Below are 21,997 nucleotides of genomic sequence, written 5' to 3'. Positions count from 1 at the left end.
GAGACCGGAGGACATTCATGAAAAGTGCCATGCAGCCATTAGTGTCCAGAGGATGGAATTTGAGAATTACCTCTGTGGTAAGGCGGATAATTTATTTCAGGAGCTTGCAGAACCAGGATGACTGCTGCCCAGGCTAATGCTAATTAGCTGTGTGAACTTTGGAGAGTCAGTTAACCTCCCTGTGGCTTAGCATCATACTTGAGAAACTAAGTATGATGTATGAGAAACTAAGCGTGACAACAATACTCAACTTGTTTTACAAGGGTGTTTGGAAGTTCAAAAGGAATAATATATGTGGAAAAGCTTTGAAGAGTAGACAATATAAAAAGGACTCTGTCAATGACTGGCAAACTTTTAGAGATGATTTCTAAAGCACCACTGACTAATATGGTTGGAAGAAATAATAGAGTCTGTCTGAAGGTTACTCCCTTCTCTCCTTTAAGAGTGTCCTTTAAAATGTTACTACACCTCCAAGCTGCCACCTAACAATTAACATGTTGGAAGGGATGACTACTATAGTCATTTAATGATGAGATGAGGATGTTGAGTAGATGGAGGGCAAATGAAAGGATAGGGGGAACTGGGTTTTTTGAGAGAAAGTTGATAAAACCAATCAGATGGTAGGACTGCCCTCACTTGCCTCCCAATATTGTTTTGGGTGCCATTTGCAGACATTGTCAAATCCCACAAAAAACAAAAAACAAACCATTTATGGCACAATATAAATTATCAGTGTAGAAAAAGAGAGAATGAGAAAGGTTGTGGCAAGTATTAGGCTATTTTTGAAAGGGAGGAGGAGTATACGTGGGGGAGAGAGAAGAGTTTGTATTAAGCTCAGCAGGCTAGTTGGTTCTGAAAGGAGGGAGAGCACGCATTATTTCTACAAGTCACATCTACATGTCAGAATTGAGATGTATTCTTAATTTAATCTCAAGGGCTAAAAAGAAACAGTTTTTAAAATACCTATTGAGGACTTCCCTGGTGGTCCAATGGTTAAGAATCTGCCTGCCAAAGCAGGGGAGATGGGTTCAATCCCTGCTCCAGGAAGATCCACATGCTGCAGAAAACTAAAGCCCGTGCTCCACAACTACTGAAGCCCACGCTCTAGAGCCTGTGCTCCACAAGAGAAGCCACTGCAATGAGAATGCAATGAAGAGTAGCCTCCACTTGCTGCAACTAGAGAAAGCCTGCAAGGCAACGAAGACCTCGTGCAGCCAAAAAAAAAATAATAATAAATAAATTAAAAATAAAGTGATAAAGGTTTAAAGAGTATCTTTTGGATACCTACAAAACCACCAACTCCACAGTCTCCCTGGCCAATAACTAATATCTGAGGGCTCTGATATAATTAAGACCTCTTGAAAAGGTGCTTGGGTTGCTCAGGGGTACAGGAGAATACTTGTCACTTCCTGTTGCTACAAAAAATAAGAGGCTGGGCACAGGATTGCAGAAGATGGCAGCTAACATCCAGACTTCTTGGGGTGTGTCTAACATGGAAAGACCAAAACGGCCCCCACGACTTGAAAGATTTAATGTAGTTTTTCAAAGCAAGCCTTTTGCAAAACAAACCCCTTCTCTTTAGTGTGATCAGGTAAATATAGAACTTCAAACAATAAAACAAGATGATGTTTCTCTTTTTTCTTTGTGGCCACTTTTGAAGTGGTATTTTGACATTTAAATCAAAATAATAAGAGGTCATTTGAACAGAGCTGAAATGAGAAATTTAGGAAAATTATATTTAATACAATGGGCTCTACGTCTCATGTCAGATTTATTGTTTCAAATTGTGAGTGTCCTCAAAGTCAAGCAGCTGCCTTGGAGGGAGCCAGGAATTTGCCTGAGAATCTATCAGGGTAGAGACACGTGTGCAGGAGTGTTTATTCATGGGCAAAGCAAATGTACTCTTCAGACCCATTAGAGGTGCACACTGTTATTTTTAACCTTCTGCACTGCAGAATCACTGTCAAAGCTAACTAGGGATTTATCAAATGAGTAAAAACCCTCATGCTAAGTTGACAGAGGCAGGCTGACGGAGGTTGTAGTCACCCAGCAACCTGCCTGCCTGCTCCTTCCCTGATGAGAGAGAGATTTAAGCAGTGAAGCATCATGGGAGGTTGCTGAGCCCAGAGAGCTAGCCATCCTCCGGAGGCCTTTCTGTTGCCTCTCTACTAGTTTGGACCAAGGATTATGGCAATTCTGGTTAAATAACAGGCATATCCAGCCTCATGTTATCACTTTGGTTCTGCTGACCCAGTCTACACTGGCTGTCGCAAAAAGAAATTGTGGCCCAAAGTTACAGTCCCCACCTTTCAATACTGTTGTATCTGATGTGAATTTTGTTAGAAAAGGACATGAAGCTGTCTGTACCTCTCATACCACTTAGACAGTGAAAACTAAGCATCAGCGGTAACCCTGTGTCAGTATATGAAAAAATCCCTGAGCAAGTTCTACAATTACAAACTTAATGCACATTCACGTCCTTGGGAATTTCCATCTCTCCTTTTTTTGTACAGTAAGTGAAAATCAATGTTCCAAGAATATATTTTTGTTGAAGTTAGTGATTCAGATTTTGAGATACTTTTGGTTGTTTATGGCACACGCATGTAATAGTATATATGTATATATATATTATATATATATATATATATATCAGACTATGTATTTTCTTATTAAGTTAAAATATTTGAATATAGTTGGCTAAGAAGGGATTACTGAATAAAACATCCATCTAGAAGTATATTTAACCACATTTTGACACAGTCTGCTTGCCTGAATACATATTTTGAAAATTTGAACTAATATTACTAAGAATACTTCCAAATGTACTGTACTATCCTAAATGCTTTGTGCACATTAGATACATATATGTATAATTGCAAAAAAGTAATTGTATTATTTCTAACATTTTTAGAACTTTTGGAATGATTTCTGGGTAAATGGTTGTAATTTGACAGAGCTGAATAAATCTTAAAGTCCTCAGTTCCTACCCGGAAGGAACTCTAATGGAAATTTGAATACCTCTCCTCTTCCCAGGTGGAAAGAAGCCCTCTTCCTTAGGGCTTCCCAGGTGATGCTAGGGGTAAAGAACCCACTTGCCAATGCAGGGGACATAACAGACTGGAGTTAGACAACGTATTAAAAAGCAGAGACATCACTTTGCTAAAAAGGTCCATATAGTCAAGGCTGTGGTTTTTCCAGTAGTTGTCTACTGGATGTGAGATTTGGACCATAAAGAAGGCTGAGTGCCAAAGAACTGATGCTTTCAAACTGTGGTGCTGGAGAAGACTCTTGAGAGACCCTTGGACACCAAGGATATCAAACCAGTCAATCCTAGAGGAAATCACCTCTGACTACTCATTAGAAGGACTGATGCTGAAGCTGAAGTTCCAATACTTTGGCCACCTGATGCGAAGAGACGACTCATTGGAAAAGACCCTGATGCTGGGAAAGACTGAGGGCAGGATGATTGAGGGGATGACAGAGAATGAGATGGTTGGATGGCATCACTGACTCAATGGACATGAGGCTGAACAAGCTCCAGGAGATAGTGAAGGACAGGGAAGCCTGGCATGCTGCAATCCATGGGGTCACAAAGAGTTGGACATGACTTAGAGACTGAACAACAACCTCTTTGTTAAGGATCCTTAATTGACTTCACAGACCTATTCCTTGAGAACACTACCAATGTGAGGAAGTTTTGACATATTTGAATCATGGCAGAAAGCCCAATACAGCAGTGATTTTTGAAAAGGACTTCAGTCAGCAGGTTTAAGGTTGCCAGACTGAGAGCTGCTCTTAGATGAGCCGCACACTGTGAGCACAGCCCCACGTGGACGCCCCTCACAACACACTTGAGTGATTCACTTCTTAAGCAGCACAACCTCTCTTCTCCAGAATTTCAGGTCCTTTAGCTGTTATGGATGAATATTTTGTTAGGGTTTTTTCCAATGCCTTAAAGGGGTCTTTGCTGCTTTACTCTTGGCTGCTTTGATTTCCAACACAGGATTAAAGGGAGTTATGAGACTTCAGGTCTTTAATTTCTATGTATTCCATTCCTCAGAGCCTTAAAAGTATGTGCTAACAGATAAATCCAAGTATCTAAAAAATAATAAGAATTTTGGAATGAACTCGTGATGGTAAAATGTGCAGAAAGCATTCTCCCTAAAGCTAGCTTCGGTGGCCTGGGCCTGAATCTTATTTTTCATTTGCTTAAAAGAGAAATTTATTTTCAGCAAATTTGACTTGAGTTTGAATATTCTAGGTTTCATTTGGTCAGTTCAGTCACTCAACTATGTCCAACTCTTTGTGACCCCATGAACCGCAGCATACCAGGCCTCCCTGTCCATCACCAACTCCTGGAGTTTACCTGAACTCATGTCCATTGACTCAGTGATGCCATCCAATCATCTCATCCTCTGTTGTCCCCTTCTCCTCCCACCCTCAATCTTTCCCAGAATCAGGGTCTTTTCAAATGAGTGAGCTCTTCCCATCAGGTGGCCGAAGTTTTGGAGTTTCACCTTCTATATCAGTCCTTCCAATGAACACCCAGGACTGATCTCCTTTAGGATGGACTGGTTGGATCTCCTGGCAGTCCAAGGGACTCTCAAGAGTCTTCTCCAACCACAGTTCAAAAGCGTCAATTCTTTGGTGCTCAGCTTTCTTTATAGTCCAACTCTCACATCCAAACATAACTACTGGAAAAACCATAGCCTTGACTAGATGGAGGTTTTTTGATTTGGTTAGGTGAGGTTTATCAAGCATTAAGTGTCTGCTACTGCCTGAAGAAGATCTAATAATGTTTTCATTTAAGGGTTTGGGTATGTTTTCTTTTTTTTTTTAATTTTATTTTATTTTTAAACTTTACAATATTGTATTAGTTTTGCCAAATATCGAAATGAATCTGCCACAGGTATACCTTTGTTCCCCATCCTGAACCCTCCTCCCTCCTCCCTCCCCATACCATCCCTCTGGGTCGTCCCAGTGCACCAGCCCCAAGCATCCAGTATCGTGCATCGAACCTGGACTGGCAACTCGTTTCATACATGATATTATACATGTTTCAATGCCATTCTCCCAAATCTCCCCACCCTCTCCCTCTCCCACAGAGTCCATAAGACTGATCTATACATCAGTGTCTCTTTTGCTGTCTCGTACACAGGGTTATTGTTACCATCTTTCTAAATTCCATATATATGCGTTAGTATACTGTATTAGTGTTTTTCTTTCTGGCTTACTTCACTCTGTATAATAGGTTCCAGTTTCATCCATCTCATTAGAACTGATTCAAATGTATTCTTTTTAATGGCTGAGTAATACTCCATTGTGTATATGTACCAAAGCTTTCTTATCCATTCATCTGCTGAGGGACATCTAGGTTGCTTCCATGACCTGGCTATTATAAACAGTGCTGCGATGAACATTGGGGTACACGTGTCTCTTTCCCTTCTGGTTTCCTCAGTGTGTATGCCCAGCAGTGGGATTGCAGGATCATAAGGCAGTTCTATTTCCAGTTTTTTAAGGAATCTCCACACTGTTCTCCATAGTGGCTGTACTAGTTTGCATTCCCACCAACAGTGTAAGAGAGTTCCCTTTTCTCCACACCCTCTCCAGCATTTATTGCTTGTAGACTTTTGGATGGCAGCCATTCTGACTGGCGTGAAATGGTACCTTATAGTGGTTTTGATTTGCATTTCTCTGATAATGAGTGATGTTGAGCATCTTTTCATGTGTTTGTTAGCCATCTGTATGTCTTCTTTGGAGAAATGTCTATTTAGTTCTTTGGCCCATTTTTTGATTGGGTCATTTATTTTTCTGGAGTTGAGCTGTAGGAGTTGCTTGCATATTTTTGAGATTAGTTGTTTGTCAGTTGCTTCATTTGCTATTATTTTCTCCCATTCTGAAGGCTGCCTTTTCACCTTGCTAATAGTTTCCTTTGTTGTGCAGAAGCTTTTAAGTTTAATTAGGTCCCATTTGTTTATTTTTGCTTTTATTTCCAATATTCTGGGAGGTGGGTCATAGAGGATCCTGCTGTGATGTATGTCAGAGAGTGTTTTGCCTATGTTCTCCTCTAGGAGTTTTATAGTTTCTGGTCTTACATTTAGATCTTTAATCCATTTTGAGTTTATTTTTGTGTATGGTGTTAGAAAGTGTTCTAGTTTCATTCTTTTACAAATGGTTGACCAGTTTTCCCAGCACCGCTTGTTAAAGAGATTGTCTTTAATCCATTGTATATTCTTGCCTCCTTTGTCAAAGGTAAGGTGTCCATATGTGCGTGGATTTATCTCTGGGCTTTCTATTTTGTTCCATTGATCAATATTTCTGTCTTTGTGCCAGTACCATACTATCTTGATAACTGTGGCTTTGTAATAGAGCCTGAAGTCAGGTAGGTTGATTCCTCCAGTTCCATTCTTCTTTCTCAAGTTAGCTTTGGCTATTCGAGGTTTTTTGTATTTCCATACAAATTGTGAAATTATTTGTTCTAGCTCTGTGAAGAATACCGTTGGTAGCTTGATAGGGATTGCATTGAATCTATAAATTGCTTTGGGTAGTATACTCATTTTCACTATATTGATTCTTCCAATCCATGAACATGGTATATTTCTCCATCTATTAGTGTCCTCTTTGATTTCTTTCACCAGTGTTTTATAGTTTTCTATATATAGGTCTTTAGTTTCTTTAGGTAGATATTGGGTATGTTTTCTTGATGTGCATCTTATGGACAACTCTTCTTTTGGCTGCTTGTGGGTGCTTTATTAATCTTGGTTACTAGTGTTTCCATGGTTAAGCTAATGAAACGATGCCTCAATCGAAATAGCAGATCAGAAAGCATTCTATATTATGACAAAGAACAAAGAGCTTCAGTTGAAATCATCTTAGGTATGGTAATGGGAATGGAGTTCAAATAGGAAAGATTCTTTTTCATTGTTCAGTTATTTCATAGAATGGTTTACTAAGTGGAGATTAGAAGGTGTGCAATGAATAATGTGGTTTATTAAAAGCTCAAGACAAATATATCTATGAAAGCATTTCTATTCTAGGTGCTATGTACAAGGATTGGGAGATGGAGCTTCAGCATTGCTTTGGTGTTAGAAATTTAAAAATGCTGTTTTAAAACAGAAGCCTTTAACAAATCTTTAAAAATGTTCAAATCAGATTCAGCAAAGAAGGAAGAGCTTTGTCAGTTACATCTTTCTTTGAATTAAGATATGATAAGGGACTTCCCTGGTGGTCCCAAGGCTAAGACTCTGCCATCCCAATGCAGGGGGCCTAGTTTGATCCCTGGTTAGGTAACTAGATTCCAAATGCTACAGCTAAGAGTTCCCATGCCACAACCAAGACTGGGGCAACCAAATAAATAAAAATAAACATTAAAAAAAGACATGATGATGGTTGGATGTGGTGGGAACGCATTTCTGCTTCACTGGCTGCACAGGTACCACTTCCCCTTGCCCTTTGCAACATCCATCCTCAGCCCTTCCCTCCAACTCAGGCTCTGAGGCCTCTCTCCTTGTGAGCAGCCCCAGCCCCTGCTGCCCCCCAGGTTTTCTCTAGGCCCTTCTCTGTCAATTCCCCTGGCTCCCATGTCTTCTCTCCCCTCTCCCTTCACTCTACCTGTCCTTTTTCAGAGCTAGAAGAGACATTGATTTGTTTCTTTATTATATCTTACTTCATCTTATAAAGGCTTTAAGGTGGCTTATAAAGATAATAACAATGCAATAATGTCTAAAGACAGGGTTAGAATAAGGAAAAGTCTTCCCAGGTTACTCAGTAGTAAAAAGTCTGCCTGCCAATGCAGAAGATGCGGTTTAATCCCTTGGTTGGAAAGATCCTCTGGGAAAGGAAATGGCAACCCACTCCAGTATTCTTGCCAGGCAAATCCCATGGACAGAGGAGCCTGGAGGTCTGCAGTCCATGGAATCACAGAAGAGTCAAATACGACTTAGTGACTGAACCACAACAAAGAATAAGGAACACTAACAAGATGAGACCAACAGGGTGCCTAGAGATCCATGCCAAAAAGTGTTACAGACGGACTAAAGGTGGACTGTGGATTTGGTTTTCAGTAGCCAAAATGAAAAGACCATCATCAATGATAAGATCCATAGTCTGTAAGAGAAATAGTGTAAGAGTTACCCATAAGAGGCAAAGCTTTTTTTTTCTCCCCATGGATGGCTGAGATAAATTTTCTCCATGGGTCCTTTGATGAAAGGGATGCTAAATCATACAGTGGACATACAGTGGACAGTACTCCAGTGAATACCATAGGCAGTCTTGGTGGATCTGTCCAGACAGGACCAGGGCGTAACAGCGAAGTGCAATTCCACAGGCATGGTTAAAGTAATTCCAAGGATGGGTGGTAGCATAGGGAGGGCAGATTCCCCTTTTCCTGTAAACATGCTTAAGGTGTTCCCATCCTAAAATGTTATAAAATAGTTTAAAAATATGACATTGTCCTTGACCTTATGTCTCATTGGATACTATCTACTGTATCTCCTCTCCACAATCCAGACTTCTCAAAAAAAGAGTTCATGTATAGTTAATGAGTTAAGGAATTATTTTGAGTTTTGGGTATTTTGTTTTTAAGGCATGAAAGTGGTATTGTGGTTATATTTGCTTCACAGTGGGTAAAGATGAGTGGGAAGATGTATGAAACCAGGTTGGCCATGACTTGATAACTGAAGGTGGGTGATGGCTACCTGAGATTTATTATAGTTTGTTTTCTACTTCTGTATATGTTTGAGTTTTCCTATTATAAAATTATTGGAAAAATGGGTTACATTGGCAATCTTGATCTCCTTGCCTCCCAATCACCCCTCAACCTGCTGTAATTTAGCTTCTGCCTCACACTCTCACTTAAGTCTCCAGTTGCTTTAAAATGCAAACTCCTATGGTGCTTTTCAGGCTTCATGTTGAAACTTCCACCCTTGGTCTCTAGGACAGGGCATTCTCGGGGATCTTCTCCTGCATCTGTAGTGAGGATTCCTACTCTCTTTCAAGGACCCCTTTATTCTGATCACCCTTTAAGTGACAGTGTTCTACCCTTTGTATTCTGTCCTACTCACTTGACACGGTTCCTGGGTGCTCTCCCCCACTCTTTCGGTTCTAACACACCCACGTAGTGATAACAGTTAAAAGCATCCCTCTGCTTAGTTTTGTCTCTGTGCTCCCAGCCTGTTGGACATCTCCATGTGAATTGCCCACAGATGCCTTAAATGCAACCCACGCGAAAGGAAGCTGGCTCATATTTTTCCCTTTCAGCAGCTCTTTCTCACTACTCTCTGTCATCCTTAGTTCATTACCAATCACTCCATCATTTTAAACTCCTCCTCTCTCAAATCTGTCCCTTTTGCCATCTCCACTGTCAACATACCGTGAAGCACTGCGCTACTTTGGCCCTTATGCTTTTCTGTCTAAACTATACCAATGGCTTGCTCACTGGTCTCTCTGGCTCTAGTCTTATCCCTAGGCATCCATCTTTCAGCCAGTTGCAAGGACAACTTGTTTAAAACACGAATGTGACCATGTCATTTAATAGCTTTGGAAAAAGGCTGAAACTCTTTACTCAGACTCTAAAACCCTCTGTGATCCTTCCTTACCTCTCCCTCCAGATTCATTTCTTGGCTCTTCTGCTTTGCATATCAAATTGTTATTCTAATAGAAACATGTTTCACTTGTGGCTCTGAAGTAAAGAATCTCTGCCAATGCAGAAGACTCAGATTTGATACCTGGGTTGGGAAGATACTCTGGAGAAGGAAATGAGAACCCACTCCAATATTCTTGCCTGGAAAATCCCATGGACAAAGAAGCCTGGTGGGCTACAGTCCATGGGGTCACAAAGAGTCAGACACAACTTAAGACTAAACAACAACAACAATAGAGACACAGAGTAGAAAAATCACTGCCAGGGGCTAGGAGTTTGGGGGAAATAGGGATAAAATAGGTAAAAAGGTACAAAGTTTCAGCTGTAAGATGAATAAGGTCTGAGAATCTAATTAAAACATGGTGAATATAGTTGATAACACTGTATCATGTTATTGCAATTTGCCAAGGCAAACCATTCAATATCACTGTAATCCAAGTCTATGCCCCAACCAGTAACGCTGAAGAAGCTGAAGTTGAACGGTTCTATGAAGACCTCCAAGACCTTTTAGAACTAACACCCAAACAAGATGTTCTTTTCATTATAGGGGACTGGAATGCAAAAGTAGGAAGTCAAGAAACACCTGGAGTAACAGGCAAATTTGGCCTTGGAATACAGAATGAAGCAGGGCAAAGACTAATAGAGTTTTGCCAAGAAAATGCACTGGTCATAGCAAACACCCTCTTCCAACAACACAAGAGAAGACTCTACACATGGACATCACCAGATGGTCAACACCGAAATCAGATTGATTATATTCTTTGCAGCCAAAGATAGAGAAGCTCTATACAGTCAGCAAAAGCAAGACCAGGAGCTGACTGTGGCTGAGACCATGAACTCCTTATTGCCAAATTCAGACTTAAATTGAAGAAAGTAGGGAAAACCACTAGACCATTCAGGTATGACCTAAATCAAATCCCTTATGATTATACAGTGGAAGTGAGAAATAGATTAAAGGGCCTAGATCTGATAGATGGGGTGCCTGATGAACTATGGAATGAGGTTCATGACATTGTACAAGAGACAGGGATCAAGACCATCCCCATGGAAAAGAAATGCAAAAAAGCAAAATCGCTATCTGGGGAGGCCTTACAAATAGATGTGAAAAGAAGAGAAGCGAAAAGCAAAGGAGAAAAGGAAAGATATAAGCATCTGAATGCAGAGTTCCAAAGAATAGCAAGAAGAGATAAGAAAGCCTTCTTCAGCAATCAATGCAAAGAAATAGAGGAAAACAACAGAATGGGAAAGACTAGAGATCTCTTCAAGAAAATTAGAGATACCAAGGGAACATTTCATGCAAAGATGGGCTCCATAAAGGACAGAAATGGTATGGACCTAACAGAAGCAGAAGATATTAAGAAGAGATGGCAAGAATACACAGAAGAACTGTACAAAAAAGATCTTCACGACCCAGATAATCATGATGGTGTGATCACTGACCTAAAGCCAGACATCCGGGAATGTGAAGTCAAGTGGGCCTTAGAAAGCATCACTACGAACAAAGCTAGTGGAGGTGATGGAATTCCAGTTGAGCTATTTCAAATCCTGAAAAATGATGCTGTGAAAGTGCTGCACTCAATATGCCAGCAAATTTGGAAAACTCAGCAGTGGCCACAGGACTGGAAAAGGTCAATTTTCATTCCAATCCCAAAGAAAGGCAATGCCAAGGAATGCTCAAACTAGTGCACAATTACACTCATCTCACACGCTAGTAAAGTAATACTCAAAATTCTCCAAACCAGGCTTCAGCAATATGTGAACCATGAGCTTCCAGATGTTCAAGCTGGTTTTAGAAAAGGCAGAAGAACCAGAGATCAAATTGCCAACATCTGCTGGATCATGGACAAAGAAAGAGAGTTCCAGAAAAACATCTGTTTCTGCTTTATTGACTATGCCAAAGCCTTTGACTGTGTGGATCACAATAAACTGTGGAAAATTCTGAAAGAGATGGGAATACCAGACCACCTGACTTGCCTCTTGAGAAATCTGTATGCAGGTCAGGAAGCAACAGTTAGAACTGGATGTGGAACAACAGACTGGTTCCAAATAGGAAAAGGAGTACATCAAGGCTGTATATTGTCACCCTGCTTATTTAACTTCTATGCAGCATACATCATGAGAAACGCTGGACTGGAAGAAGCACAAGCTGGAATCAAGATTGCCGGGAGAAATATCAACCTCAGATACACAGATGACACCACCCTTATGGCAGAAACTGAAGAGGAACTCAAAAGCCTCTTGATGAAAGTGAAAGAGGAGAGTGAAAAATTTGGCTTAAAGCTCAACATTCAGAAAACAAAGATCATGGCATCCAGTCCCACCACTTCATGGGAAATAGATGGGGAAACAGTGGAAACAGTGTCAGACTTTATTTTTCGGGGCTCCAAAATCACTGCAGATGGTGACTGCAGCCATGAAATTAAAAGACGCTTACTCCTTGGAAGGAAAGTTATGACCAACCTAGATAGCATATTCAAAAGCAGAGACATTACTTTGCCAACAAAGGTTCGTCTAGTCAAGGCTATGGTTTTTCCTGTGGTCATGTATGGATGTGAGAGTTGGACTGTGAAGAAGGCTGAGTGCTGAAGAATTGATGCTTTTGAACTGTGGTGTTGGAGAAGACTCTTGAGAGTCCCTTGGACTGCATGAGATCCAACCAGTCCATTCTGAAGGAGATCAGCCCTGGGATTTCTTCGGATGGAATGATGCTAAAGCTGAAACTCCAGTTCTTTGGCCACCTCATGCGAAGAGTTGACTCATTGGAAAAGACTCTGATGCTGGGAGGGATTGGGGGCAGGAGGAGAAGGGGACGACAGAAGATGAGATGACTGGATGGCATCACTGACTCGATGGACGTGAGTCTGAGTGAACTCTGGGAGTTGGTGATAGACAGGGAGGCCTGGTGTGCTGCCACTCATGGGGTCGCAAAGAGTCGGACACGACTGAGCGACTGAACTGAACTGAAGACAGTAGAACTTAAAATATTCTTACAAACAAAAAAAAGAGCGATAAATATGTGAGGTGAAGGATTTGTTAATTAATGAGATGGGGGAATCCTTTCACAATGTATACATATATCAAATCACCACAATGTACACTTTATCTTATAATTTTATATGTCAACTCCATTGCAATAAAGCTGAAATGTTAAAAAATTTTGCTTTGAATACACTATCATTCCTTTCTGTCTTTGCCTATACCTAGAATGTACTCTCTGCTGCATCCCCTCCTTCTGTCTATATGCTATATGCAAATTCATTCCTTTTTTTGGCTGATTTTCTTTTCTTTTTTTTTTTGACTGTGCTTTGTGGCTTGCAAGATCTTAGTTTCCCAACCAGGATCAAACCTGGGCCCTGACAGTGAAAGCACCAAGTCCTAACCACTGGACCACCGTGGAAATCCTTCCAAATTCATTTTTTTTTAAATCTTATTTTAATTTTTAAAATTAGACTATAGTTGATTTGCAATGTTGTGTTAGTTTCAGGTCTACAGCAAAGTGAATCAGCTATATCTACCTATCTATACATCTCCACTCTTTTTTTAAGATTCTTTTCCCATATAGGCCACTACAGAGCACTGAGTAGAGTTCCCTGTGCGATGCACTAGGTCCTTAATAGTTTTCTATTTTATATATAGTGAAAGCGTTAGTCACTCAGTCATGTCTGACTCTTTGCGGCCCCATGGACTACATATAGCCTGCCAGGCTTCTCTGTCCATGGAACACTCCAGGCAAGAATACTGGAGTGGGTAACCATTTCCCTTCTCCAGGGGATCTTCCTCACCCAGGGACTGAAGTCGGGTCTCCTGCTTTGCAGACAGATTCTCTACCATCTGAGCTACCAAGGAAGCCCATATAGTAGTGTCCAAATTCATTCTTAAAGATGCATATTAGGGACTTCTCTGGTATTCAGTGATTAGCTCTGTGTTCCAATATAGGGGATGCAGGTGTGATTCCTGGATGGAGAATTAAGATCCCACATGCCACATCTTGCAGTCTAAAGAATAAAAATTTTAAAAATGAGATGCATACTATATTCCCCAACTGAAAGGGGCTTGCTTTATCAGACCCCATGAAGAGTACCTTCAGTGTTCCCATAAAACTCTCAACATTTCTCTATCACTGCATTTACCACATAGTTTTATAACTAGTCTCATTATGTTTGAGGGCTTAAAAGACGTGTTTGTTTTTTTTTTTTTAATTTGTCTTTGTTTTTGCCTATTCCTAACATCTGGCATAGAACCTACCATATACTAGACCCTAAAAGAAAATTTTGCTTGAATAAATGAACATGTGTACAAGGAAAATGATAATTTAAATTTGCACTTGAGATAAAAATGAGAAGAGGAATTACTTTATTTCAGTAATGTATATTTTGAAAAATGTGTAGAAAATAGAGCAATATTTTGAACATGTTCCTGAATATAGAGAACAAAGAAATTGTCTCCAAGGAGTTTCCTTTTTTTGTGGAAATGCGTAGTGTGCTAAATGAGAAAAAATGTATGAGGCAGAGTAATTTCTCAGGTTGCCCTTGGATAGTCATATTGTTATTCAGTTACTGAAAGACATTGCCTCCATTTTGGAATTTCTGAATTGTGGGAATTGTGATTACAAACCTGAAACATTGATAGGAAAAGATGAGGGAAATCTGATTTCTGAATTAAATATGCTGGGAACATATATCTTAAAAAGAATAAGAAAATTTAAAAAAATATTCAGGAAGGGATTTTAAATGCCCATTGAGATGTTTGCATCAATACCATGCCGGCACCTAGTCTTCATCCAAATGAGAGAAAAACGTATTGGCTCAGTCATCATCAACCGCCTGTGCTACAATGATCCTTACCTTTACTGCCTTTTCCCTGAACCTCACTCAGATGATTTACTTGGTATTGATGTTGTATTTGGTGAGTGAATAATTCAATGCTTAGCAAATTATCTTTTAAGATTTTAGAGGACACCTATTGTCTTCGCCAGCCCAGCAGACCATTCACCCTTCTCCTGTAATAGCACCTTCATCTTTCTTGCCAGCATCACTTGCTCCATATCGTTGGTTGGAGCTGACCATACCCTTTGGTCCAAAGATGGATGCATGAAACAGCATTAGCTAATCAAAATATCATGTTTTCTTGTTGATAGTTATTGGTTCAGAAACAGACACGTTTGCCAAACCTAGCCAATCGTAATGAATCCGGTACTCTAGTTTTCGGAGTTGGAAAAGAGATGTAGTTTTCCCACAGCATTTATTGAGAAGACAGGTTGTACACCTGGAGCTGCTGGCTACCATCTTGTCTGTCTGCCATCAGGAAGGGAGAGCTTGGCCGGAAGCTGAGCCAACGGAGAGAAAAGCAGAACTGAGAGACAGAGAGGGCAGTGCAGGTCTTGGTGACACACGTGAGCCTCTGCACCCAGCCACATCCAAAGCTAGGCCACTTCCTGGATGTGAACCAAGAAATCCCTTTTTGCTTACGCTATCTTGAGTTGGTTCTCTGTCACTGGCAACCAGAAACATCTTGTCTAATAACATACTCATGGGAAAAAGCAACGCTAATGGATTGAAGAAAACATTCTTGCTGACTTCCAAAACCCTGAATTCCTGCAGTGACCTTTCCTGGATTGTGAGGCTGACTTTAGAGTTCTCATTCGTGCAGAAAGTCAAGACCAAGTAACTTTTGCCTAGTTGTTTCTTGAACAGTTAGTTCTAGTGGAGTCCAGTTAAACTCACAAAAACCTCCCCTAAAAGACTCTAGCTTTTGCCTGTGCCTGCGAGTAAATAGGCAATAGAACTAGTAGTAAATATGCCATCTTAATTACTAGTAAATAGGCCATTATAACTAACAGTAAACAGATTAGATCTGATAGACAGAGTGCCTGATGAACTATGGACAGAGGTTTGTGGCATTGTATAGGAGACAGGGATCAAGACCATCCCCAAGAAAAGGAAATGCAAAAAAGCAAAATGGCTGTCTGAGGAGGCCTTACAAATAGCTGTGAAAAGAAGAGATGCAAAAAGCAAAAGAGAAAAGGAAAGATATACCCATTTGAATTCAGAGTTCCAAAGAATAGCAAGGAGAGATAAGAAAGCCTTCCTCAGCGATCAATGCAAATAAAGGAAAACAATAGGATGGGAAAGACTAGAGATCTCATCAAGAAAATTAGAGATACCAAGGGAACATTTCATGCAAAGATGGGCACAATAAAGGACAGAAACGGTATGGACCTAACAGAAGCAGAAGATATTAAGAAGAGGTGGCAAGAATACACAGAAGAACTGTACAAAAAAGATCTTTTAAGACCCAGATAATCATGATGGTGTGATCACTCACCTAGAGCCAGACATCCTGGAATGTGAAGTCAAGTGGGCCTTAGAAGGATCACTACGAACAAAGCTAGTGGAGGTGATGGAATCCCAGTTGAGCTATTTCAAATCCTGAAATATGATGCTGTGAAAGTGCTGCACTCAATATGCCAGCAAATTTGGAAAACTCAGCAGTGGCCACAGGACTGGAAAAGGTCAGTTTTCATTCCAATCCCAAAGAAAGGCAATGCCAAAGAATGCTCAAACTACCGCACAATTACACTCATCTCACACGCTAGTAAAGTAATGCTCAAAATTCTCCAAGCCAGGCTTCAACAATACGTGAACCGTGAACTTCCAGATGTTCAAGCTGGTTTTAGAAAAGGCAGAAGAACCAGAGATCAAATTGCCAACATCCGCTGGATCATCGAAAAAGCAAGAGAGTTCCAGAAAAACATCTATTTCTGCTTTATTGACTATGCCAAAGCCTTTGACTGTGTGGATCACAGTGAACTGTGGAAAATTCTGACAAAGATGGGAATACCAGACCACCTGACCTGCCTCTTGAGAAACCTGTATGCAGGTCAGGAAGCAACAGTTAGAACTGGACATGGAACAACAGACTGGTTCCAAATAGGAAAAGGAGTACGTCAAGGCTATATATGGTCACCCTGCTTATTTAACTTATATGCAGAGTACACCATGAGAAACGTGGGGCTGGAGGAAGCACAAGCTGGAATCAAGATTGCCAGGAGAAATATCAATAACCTCAGATATGCAGATGACACCAACCTTATGGCAGAAAGTGAGGAAGAATTAAAGAGCCTCTTGATAAAAGTGAAAGCGTAGAATGAAAAAGTTGGCTTAAAGCTCAACATTCAGAAAATGAAGATCGTGGCACTGGGTCCCATGACTTTATGGCAAGTAGATGGGGAAACAGTGGAAACAGTGGCTGACTTTATCTTTGGGGGGCTCCAAAATCACTGCAGATGGTGACTGCAGCCATGAAATTAAAAGACGCTTACTCCTTGGAAGGAAAGTTATGACCAACTTAGATAGCATATTCAAAAGCAGAGACATTACTTTGCCAACAAAGGTCCATCTAGTCAAGGCTATAGTTTTCCAGTGGTAATGTATGGATGTGAGAGCTGGACTATAAAGAAAGCTGAGTGCTGAAGAATTGATGCTTTTGAACTGTGGTGTTGGAGAAGGCTCTTGAGAGTCCCTTGGACTACAAGGAGATCCAATTAGTCATCCTAAAGGAGATTAGTCCTGGGTGTTCATTGGAAGGACTGATGTTGAAGCTGAAACTCCAAAACTTTGGCCACCTGATGCGAAGAGCTGACTCATCTGAAACGATCCTGATGGTGGGAAAGATTGAGGGCAGGAGGAAAAGGGGACGACAGAGGATAAGATGGTTGGATGGCATCACCGACTCAATGGACATGAGTTTGGGTGGTCTCCAGGAGTTGGTTATGGACAGGGAGATCTGGCGCGCTAAAGTTCATGGGGTTGCAAAGAGTCAGACACGACTGAGCGACTGAACTGAAGTGAACTGAAATAGGCCATCATAACTAGTAGTTCAGTTCAGTTCAGTTCAGTCACTCAGTCGTGTCTGACTGCGACCCCATGAATCGCAGCACGCCAGGCCTCCCTGTCCATCACCAACTCCCAGAGTTCACTCAGACTCACGTCCATCGAGTCAGTGATGCCATCCAGTCATCTCATCCTCTGTCGTCCCCTTCTCCTCCTGCCCCCAATCCCTCCCAGCATCAGAGTCTTTTCCAATGAGTCAACTCTTCGCATGAGGTGGCCAAAGTACTGGAGTTTCAGCTTTAACATCATTCCTTCCAAAGAAATCCCAGGGCTGATCTCCTTCAGAATGGACTGGTTGGATCTCATGCAGTCCAAGGGACTCTCAAGAGTCTTCTCCAACACCACAGTTCAAAAGCATCAATTCTTCGGCGCTCAGCCTTCTTCACAGTCCAATTCTCACATCCATACACGACCACAGGAAAAACCATAGCCTTGACTAGACGAACCTTTGTTGGCAAAGTAATGTCTCTGCTTTTAATATGCTATCTAGGTTGGTCATAACTTTCCTTCCAAGGAGTAAGCGTCTTTTAATTTCATGGCTGCAGTCACCATCTGCAGTGATTTTGGAGTCCAAAAAGATAAAGTCTGACACTGTTTCCACTGTTTCCCCATCTATTTCTCATGAAGTGATGGGACCAAATGCCATGATCTTCGTTTTCTGAATGTTGAGCTTTAAGCCAACTTTTCACTTTCCTCTTTCACTTTCATCAAGAGGCTTTTTAGTTCCTCTTCACTTTCTGCCATAAGGGTGGTGTCATCTGCATATCTGAGGTAAGTAGGTCATCTTATCTAGTAGTGAATATGCCAACTTAACCACAGGATCTCTCTGACAACTGGTAACTGTTTGCTTCATTTTTACCTCCTGGTTTGCTTTCAAGCATTTTACTTTCTGTGACAGATATCCAGGCTTAGTTAAACATGAAAAATAGTTTAGACTTGTTCAATCTTTCTGTGCCAAAGTTTGACATCCACAAAAGAGATCTGTACTAGTTGACAATTATAATGCTCTTCAATTATTTATAGAGTGTTTTTATGCTTACCATTTTGTTTAATTGTCCCAATAATCATTTGGATTATGTATTTTCTCCAAGGCCTTATAAATTCCTAATACTATGTTTCTATATTTAGAAATACGAGGAACACATATTTTTGTTTTATTATTAATTTTTTTTGGCTGCGCCACACAGCTTGTGGGATCTTAGTTCCCTGGCCATGGAGTGAACCTGGGCCCATGACAGTGACATCGTGGAGTCCTGACCACTGGATCACCAGGGAGTTCCCAAATACATAGCTTAATACTTTCTAAAGAATACAGACACTTGCATAGGAATGTGAAATTATGATGATTAGGATGAATATGTAGATCAAGATTAAATCTTGAGACCAAAAAAAAAAATCTTCATTTTACGGAGTCATACTCAATTGTGTCTGACCCTTTGTGACCCCATGGAATGTAGCCCACTAGGCTCCTCTGTCCATGGGATTCTCCAGGCAAGAATATTGGAGTGGGTTGCCATTTCCTTCGCCAGGGATCTTCCTGACCCAGGGATCGACCCAGGATTGAAGCCACATCACCTGTGTCTCCTGCACTGGTAGGCAGATTCTTTACCACTGAGCCACCGGGAATGGACGCAAGTGGCACTTGCAGTCCAGACAGAGTCCTCATGACTCCCCAGCCCTACCAGTGGTGCTGCTGTCCTTTCTTTTACAAGTCAGATCTTCAAATACTTTGCATTAATCAATGACGGGAGAGGAGGGGAAGGTTAAAGCTTATAGAGTGATCTAAAAACAAACTGACAGAAAAACATCTATTAATTTTCAAAACTGAGAAGGTTGCCAGATATCTGTGAAACTACCACTGCAGAATATATTACAAAAGACTGAGAAGTGCAGACAGCAGGGAATTACTATTTATAGAGACTGAGCAATCTGCTGGAGTAGGGATGAGTACCTTGGTCAGGAGGAGGCCCTAGACAGGAGGGCCCAGGTTTAGCAGGCATCTAGAAGCAGAAACAAGGCCAGCCTGGAGTAGCCACCTTTACCAAGCTGTGCTTGGAGAGCAGCAAGGCGAGTTTCCTGACTCCTTCATTGTCTTGTTATTTGCCACAACGCCTGAAATTATACTTTCAGTCATGTTTTTCTTTGAGTCTTCAAGGGATTTCAGCCTCAGAGGTTCTAGGAGCCCTAGGAGACATTCAGGGCTTCCCTGGTGGCTCAGTGATAAAGAATCCACTTGCAATGCTGGAGATGCAGGAGACATGGGTTTGATCCCTGGGTCAGGAAGATCCCCTGGAGGAGGGCATGGCAACCAACAACAGTATTCTTGCCTGGAGAATCCCATGGACAGAGGAGCCTGGCAGCTTACAGTCCATGGGGTTGCAAAGAGTTGGACATGACTGAAGCGAATTAGCAGCAGCAGCAGGCAGCAGGCAGGAAACATTCAGCTAAGAGTAAAGCATTATATGGACTGGATTGAAGCTAAATATTCTCATATTAGCATTAAACACAAGATAACAGGCCCCAAATGGAGTCACCTTGCTAAGCACCATGTCACGAAACCAAGACTTAATTACAGTTTCGGTTTTCCCAGAAATGGAATCTTAAGCCAGTCAATCAGAAATTGCCTGATCAGCACTGGTTAGATATTCTGCCTGTTAGACCCCTGCCATCTCCTATAGGAAAGTGACCTTGCAATAAACAGCCCAGTTTTTTTGCCATGTGTAACTTCCTTATTCCTGCTCCTTTCTGCCTATGAAAGGCTTTCATTTGTATAGTTCTGTGGAGCTCCTTTGTGTTCTCGAGATTGGATGCTGCCCAATTCAAGAATCGGTGACTGAAGCAATAAGACGTTTAAAATTTACTCAGTTGAATGCAAACATAGAAAACAGACTTGTGGACACAGAGGATGGGATGAACTGAGAGAATAGCATGGAAACATATGCATTATCATATGTAAGACAGATCACTAATGGGAAATTGCTGTAAAACGCAGGGAGCTCAGTGTAGTACTCTGTGGCAACCCAGAGGGGTGGATGGGGTGGGGAGGAGAGGGAGATGCAAGAGGGAGCGGACATATGATACCTACGGCTGATTCATGTTGGTGTGCGGCAGAAACCAACACAATATTGTAAAGCTACTTTCCTCCAATTAAAAATAAATACATTTAAAAAAAGCTTAAGGAGGGAATTTCAAAAAAATTTATCCAGTTGAATTTTGCTACTGTTAAAGTAGCAAAAGAGAAGGGCTGAACAGTGTGAGAGGGAGAGAAAGAGGGTCACAGGTGGCAACTTTAGACATGATCTCACTTCATAAATCTGCCTAGAGCGGGCCTCAGGGAAAAATGAACTACAGTTTTGCCAAAAATTATAAGAAAAATTCTGTAAAAGTTTTTCCTTTTTCTATAATTTTTTGGAGGGGTTCTTTTTACTTTTCTAAATTTGTCCACACTCCTCTTTTTAAGTTACTTGGAAACCGTGGCATCTGCCTTCAGCAAATATACTTAAACTTCCTCCACATTCACACATCTCTGCAAAATCAAATACAGGATCAGATTTAATAAAATTATTCAAGAACTGTGCATGATTTACTGAAGGCCTCAGCCCATTTATTTAAAGCTCACAGTACGTATGGACAGATTGTTATGTTCAAACCACTGAACAGAGACTGGCATGTACACTAAACAAGTCAGTTTGATCAAAGCATAATCTTGGAGGAAACTTTTTTGATAAAATATACCTTAAGGCTTATTTGTCTCAAAATAGTCTAGCACAGTGCCTGCACATGGTATATGCTCAATAAATACTTTTTAAATGCATTTCATTATGATGGTCATAATTAAATAATAAATAACAATATAATTAAATAACTACTCCAAGTTAGAAGGAAAAGAAAAAAAAGATAGTTTCACAACTATTAGAAAAATTTGCTGTGGTATAAAAGCAAGATGAAATGCAAATTACCCTCAAATACACACACACACACACACACACACACTCCATATTTAAACCAGAAACTACAGTCATTTTAATTTCTCACACTCTTGGACATATTAATTATGTCTGAAAATTTGAAAAGGCTACCATTATGGGATATTAATAATTGAGAGTTCTTATGAAAGTAACTTCAGGACCACAGTATAAAAAGATCAGAACAGTGACTTACTTATTTTCTAAATGTTGGTGAGTTTTAGAAATGCACTTACCCCATTTGGACAGTTGACCCCAGAAATGAGGGTATGCAGTAGTCAGCAGCTGCCAGTGTGTATGGTGGACGAGCAGCAGAATCATCCCAGTAAATATCTTTCTTCATCTTGGGTAAGCTCATGTGCATTTCATCCACAGCCAAAAGAGAGACCTAAAATCATCAGTACAGTGTTAGAATAATTCTGATGTGAATTGCATTAAGAAAGAATAAGTTCCAGTGGGTGAATGAAGTTTGGAATGGGATAGAACACAGTGTGAATGAG

General features: G+C 40.8%; 1 protein-coding gene across 6 annotated transcripts in view; it reads right to left on the bottom strand.

The window, feature by feature from the left end:
- BEST3 (bestrophin 3) overlaps window positions 1-21,997 on the bottom strand; it is a 55,904-nt gene that overhangs the window by 7,308 nt on the left and 26,599 nt on the right. For 5 of the 6 annotated variants that reach the window (XM_061416496.1, XM_061416498.1, XM_061416497.1 and 2 more), the window contains one exon: window positions 21,734-21,885. In XM_061416496.1, coding sequence (XP_061272480.1) covers window positions 21,734-21,885 — 152 coding nt within the window. Of the gene's footprint in view, window positions 1-6,027; window positions 6,831-21,733; window positions 21,886-21,997 lie in introns of those variants that run through there. The other variant, XM_061416501.1, reaches the window with a different exon arrangement.

This window comes from Bos javanicus, chromosome 5 (assembly GCF_032452875.1).
Source record: "Bos javanicus breed banteng chromosome 5, ARS-OSU_banteng_1.0, whole genome shotgun sequence".
Lineage (NCBI taxonomy): Eukaryota > Metazoa > Chordata > Mammalia > Artiodactyla > Bovidae > Bos > Bos javanicus.
The sequence above is the reverse complement of the archived record's forward strand: the minus strand, read 5'-3'. Positions and strand labels throughout refer to the sequence as shown.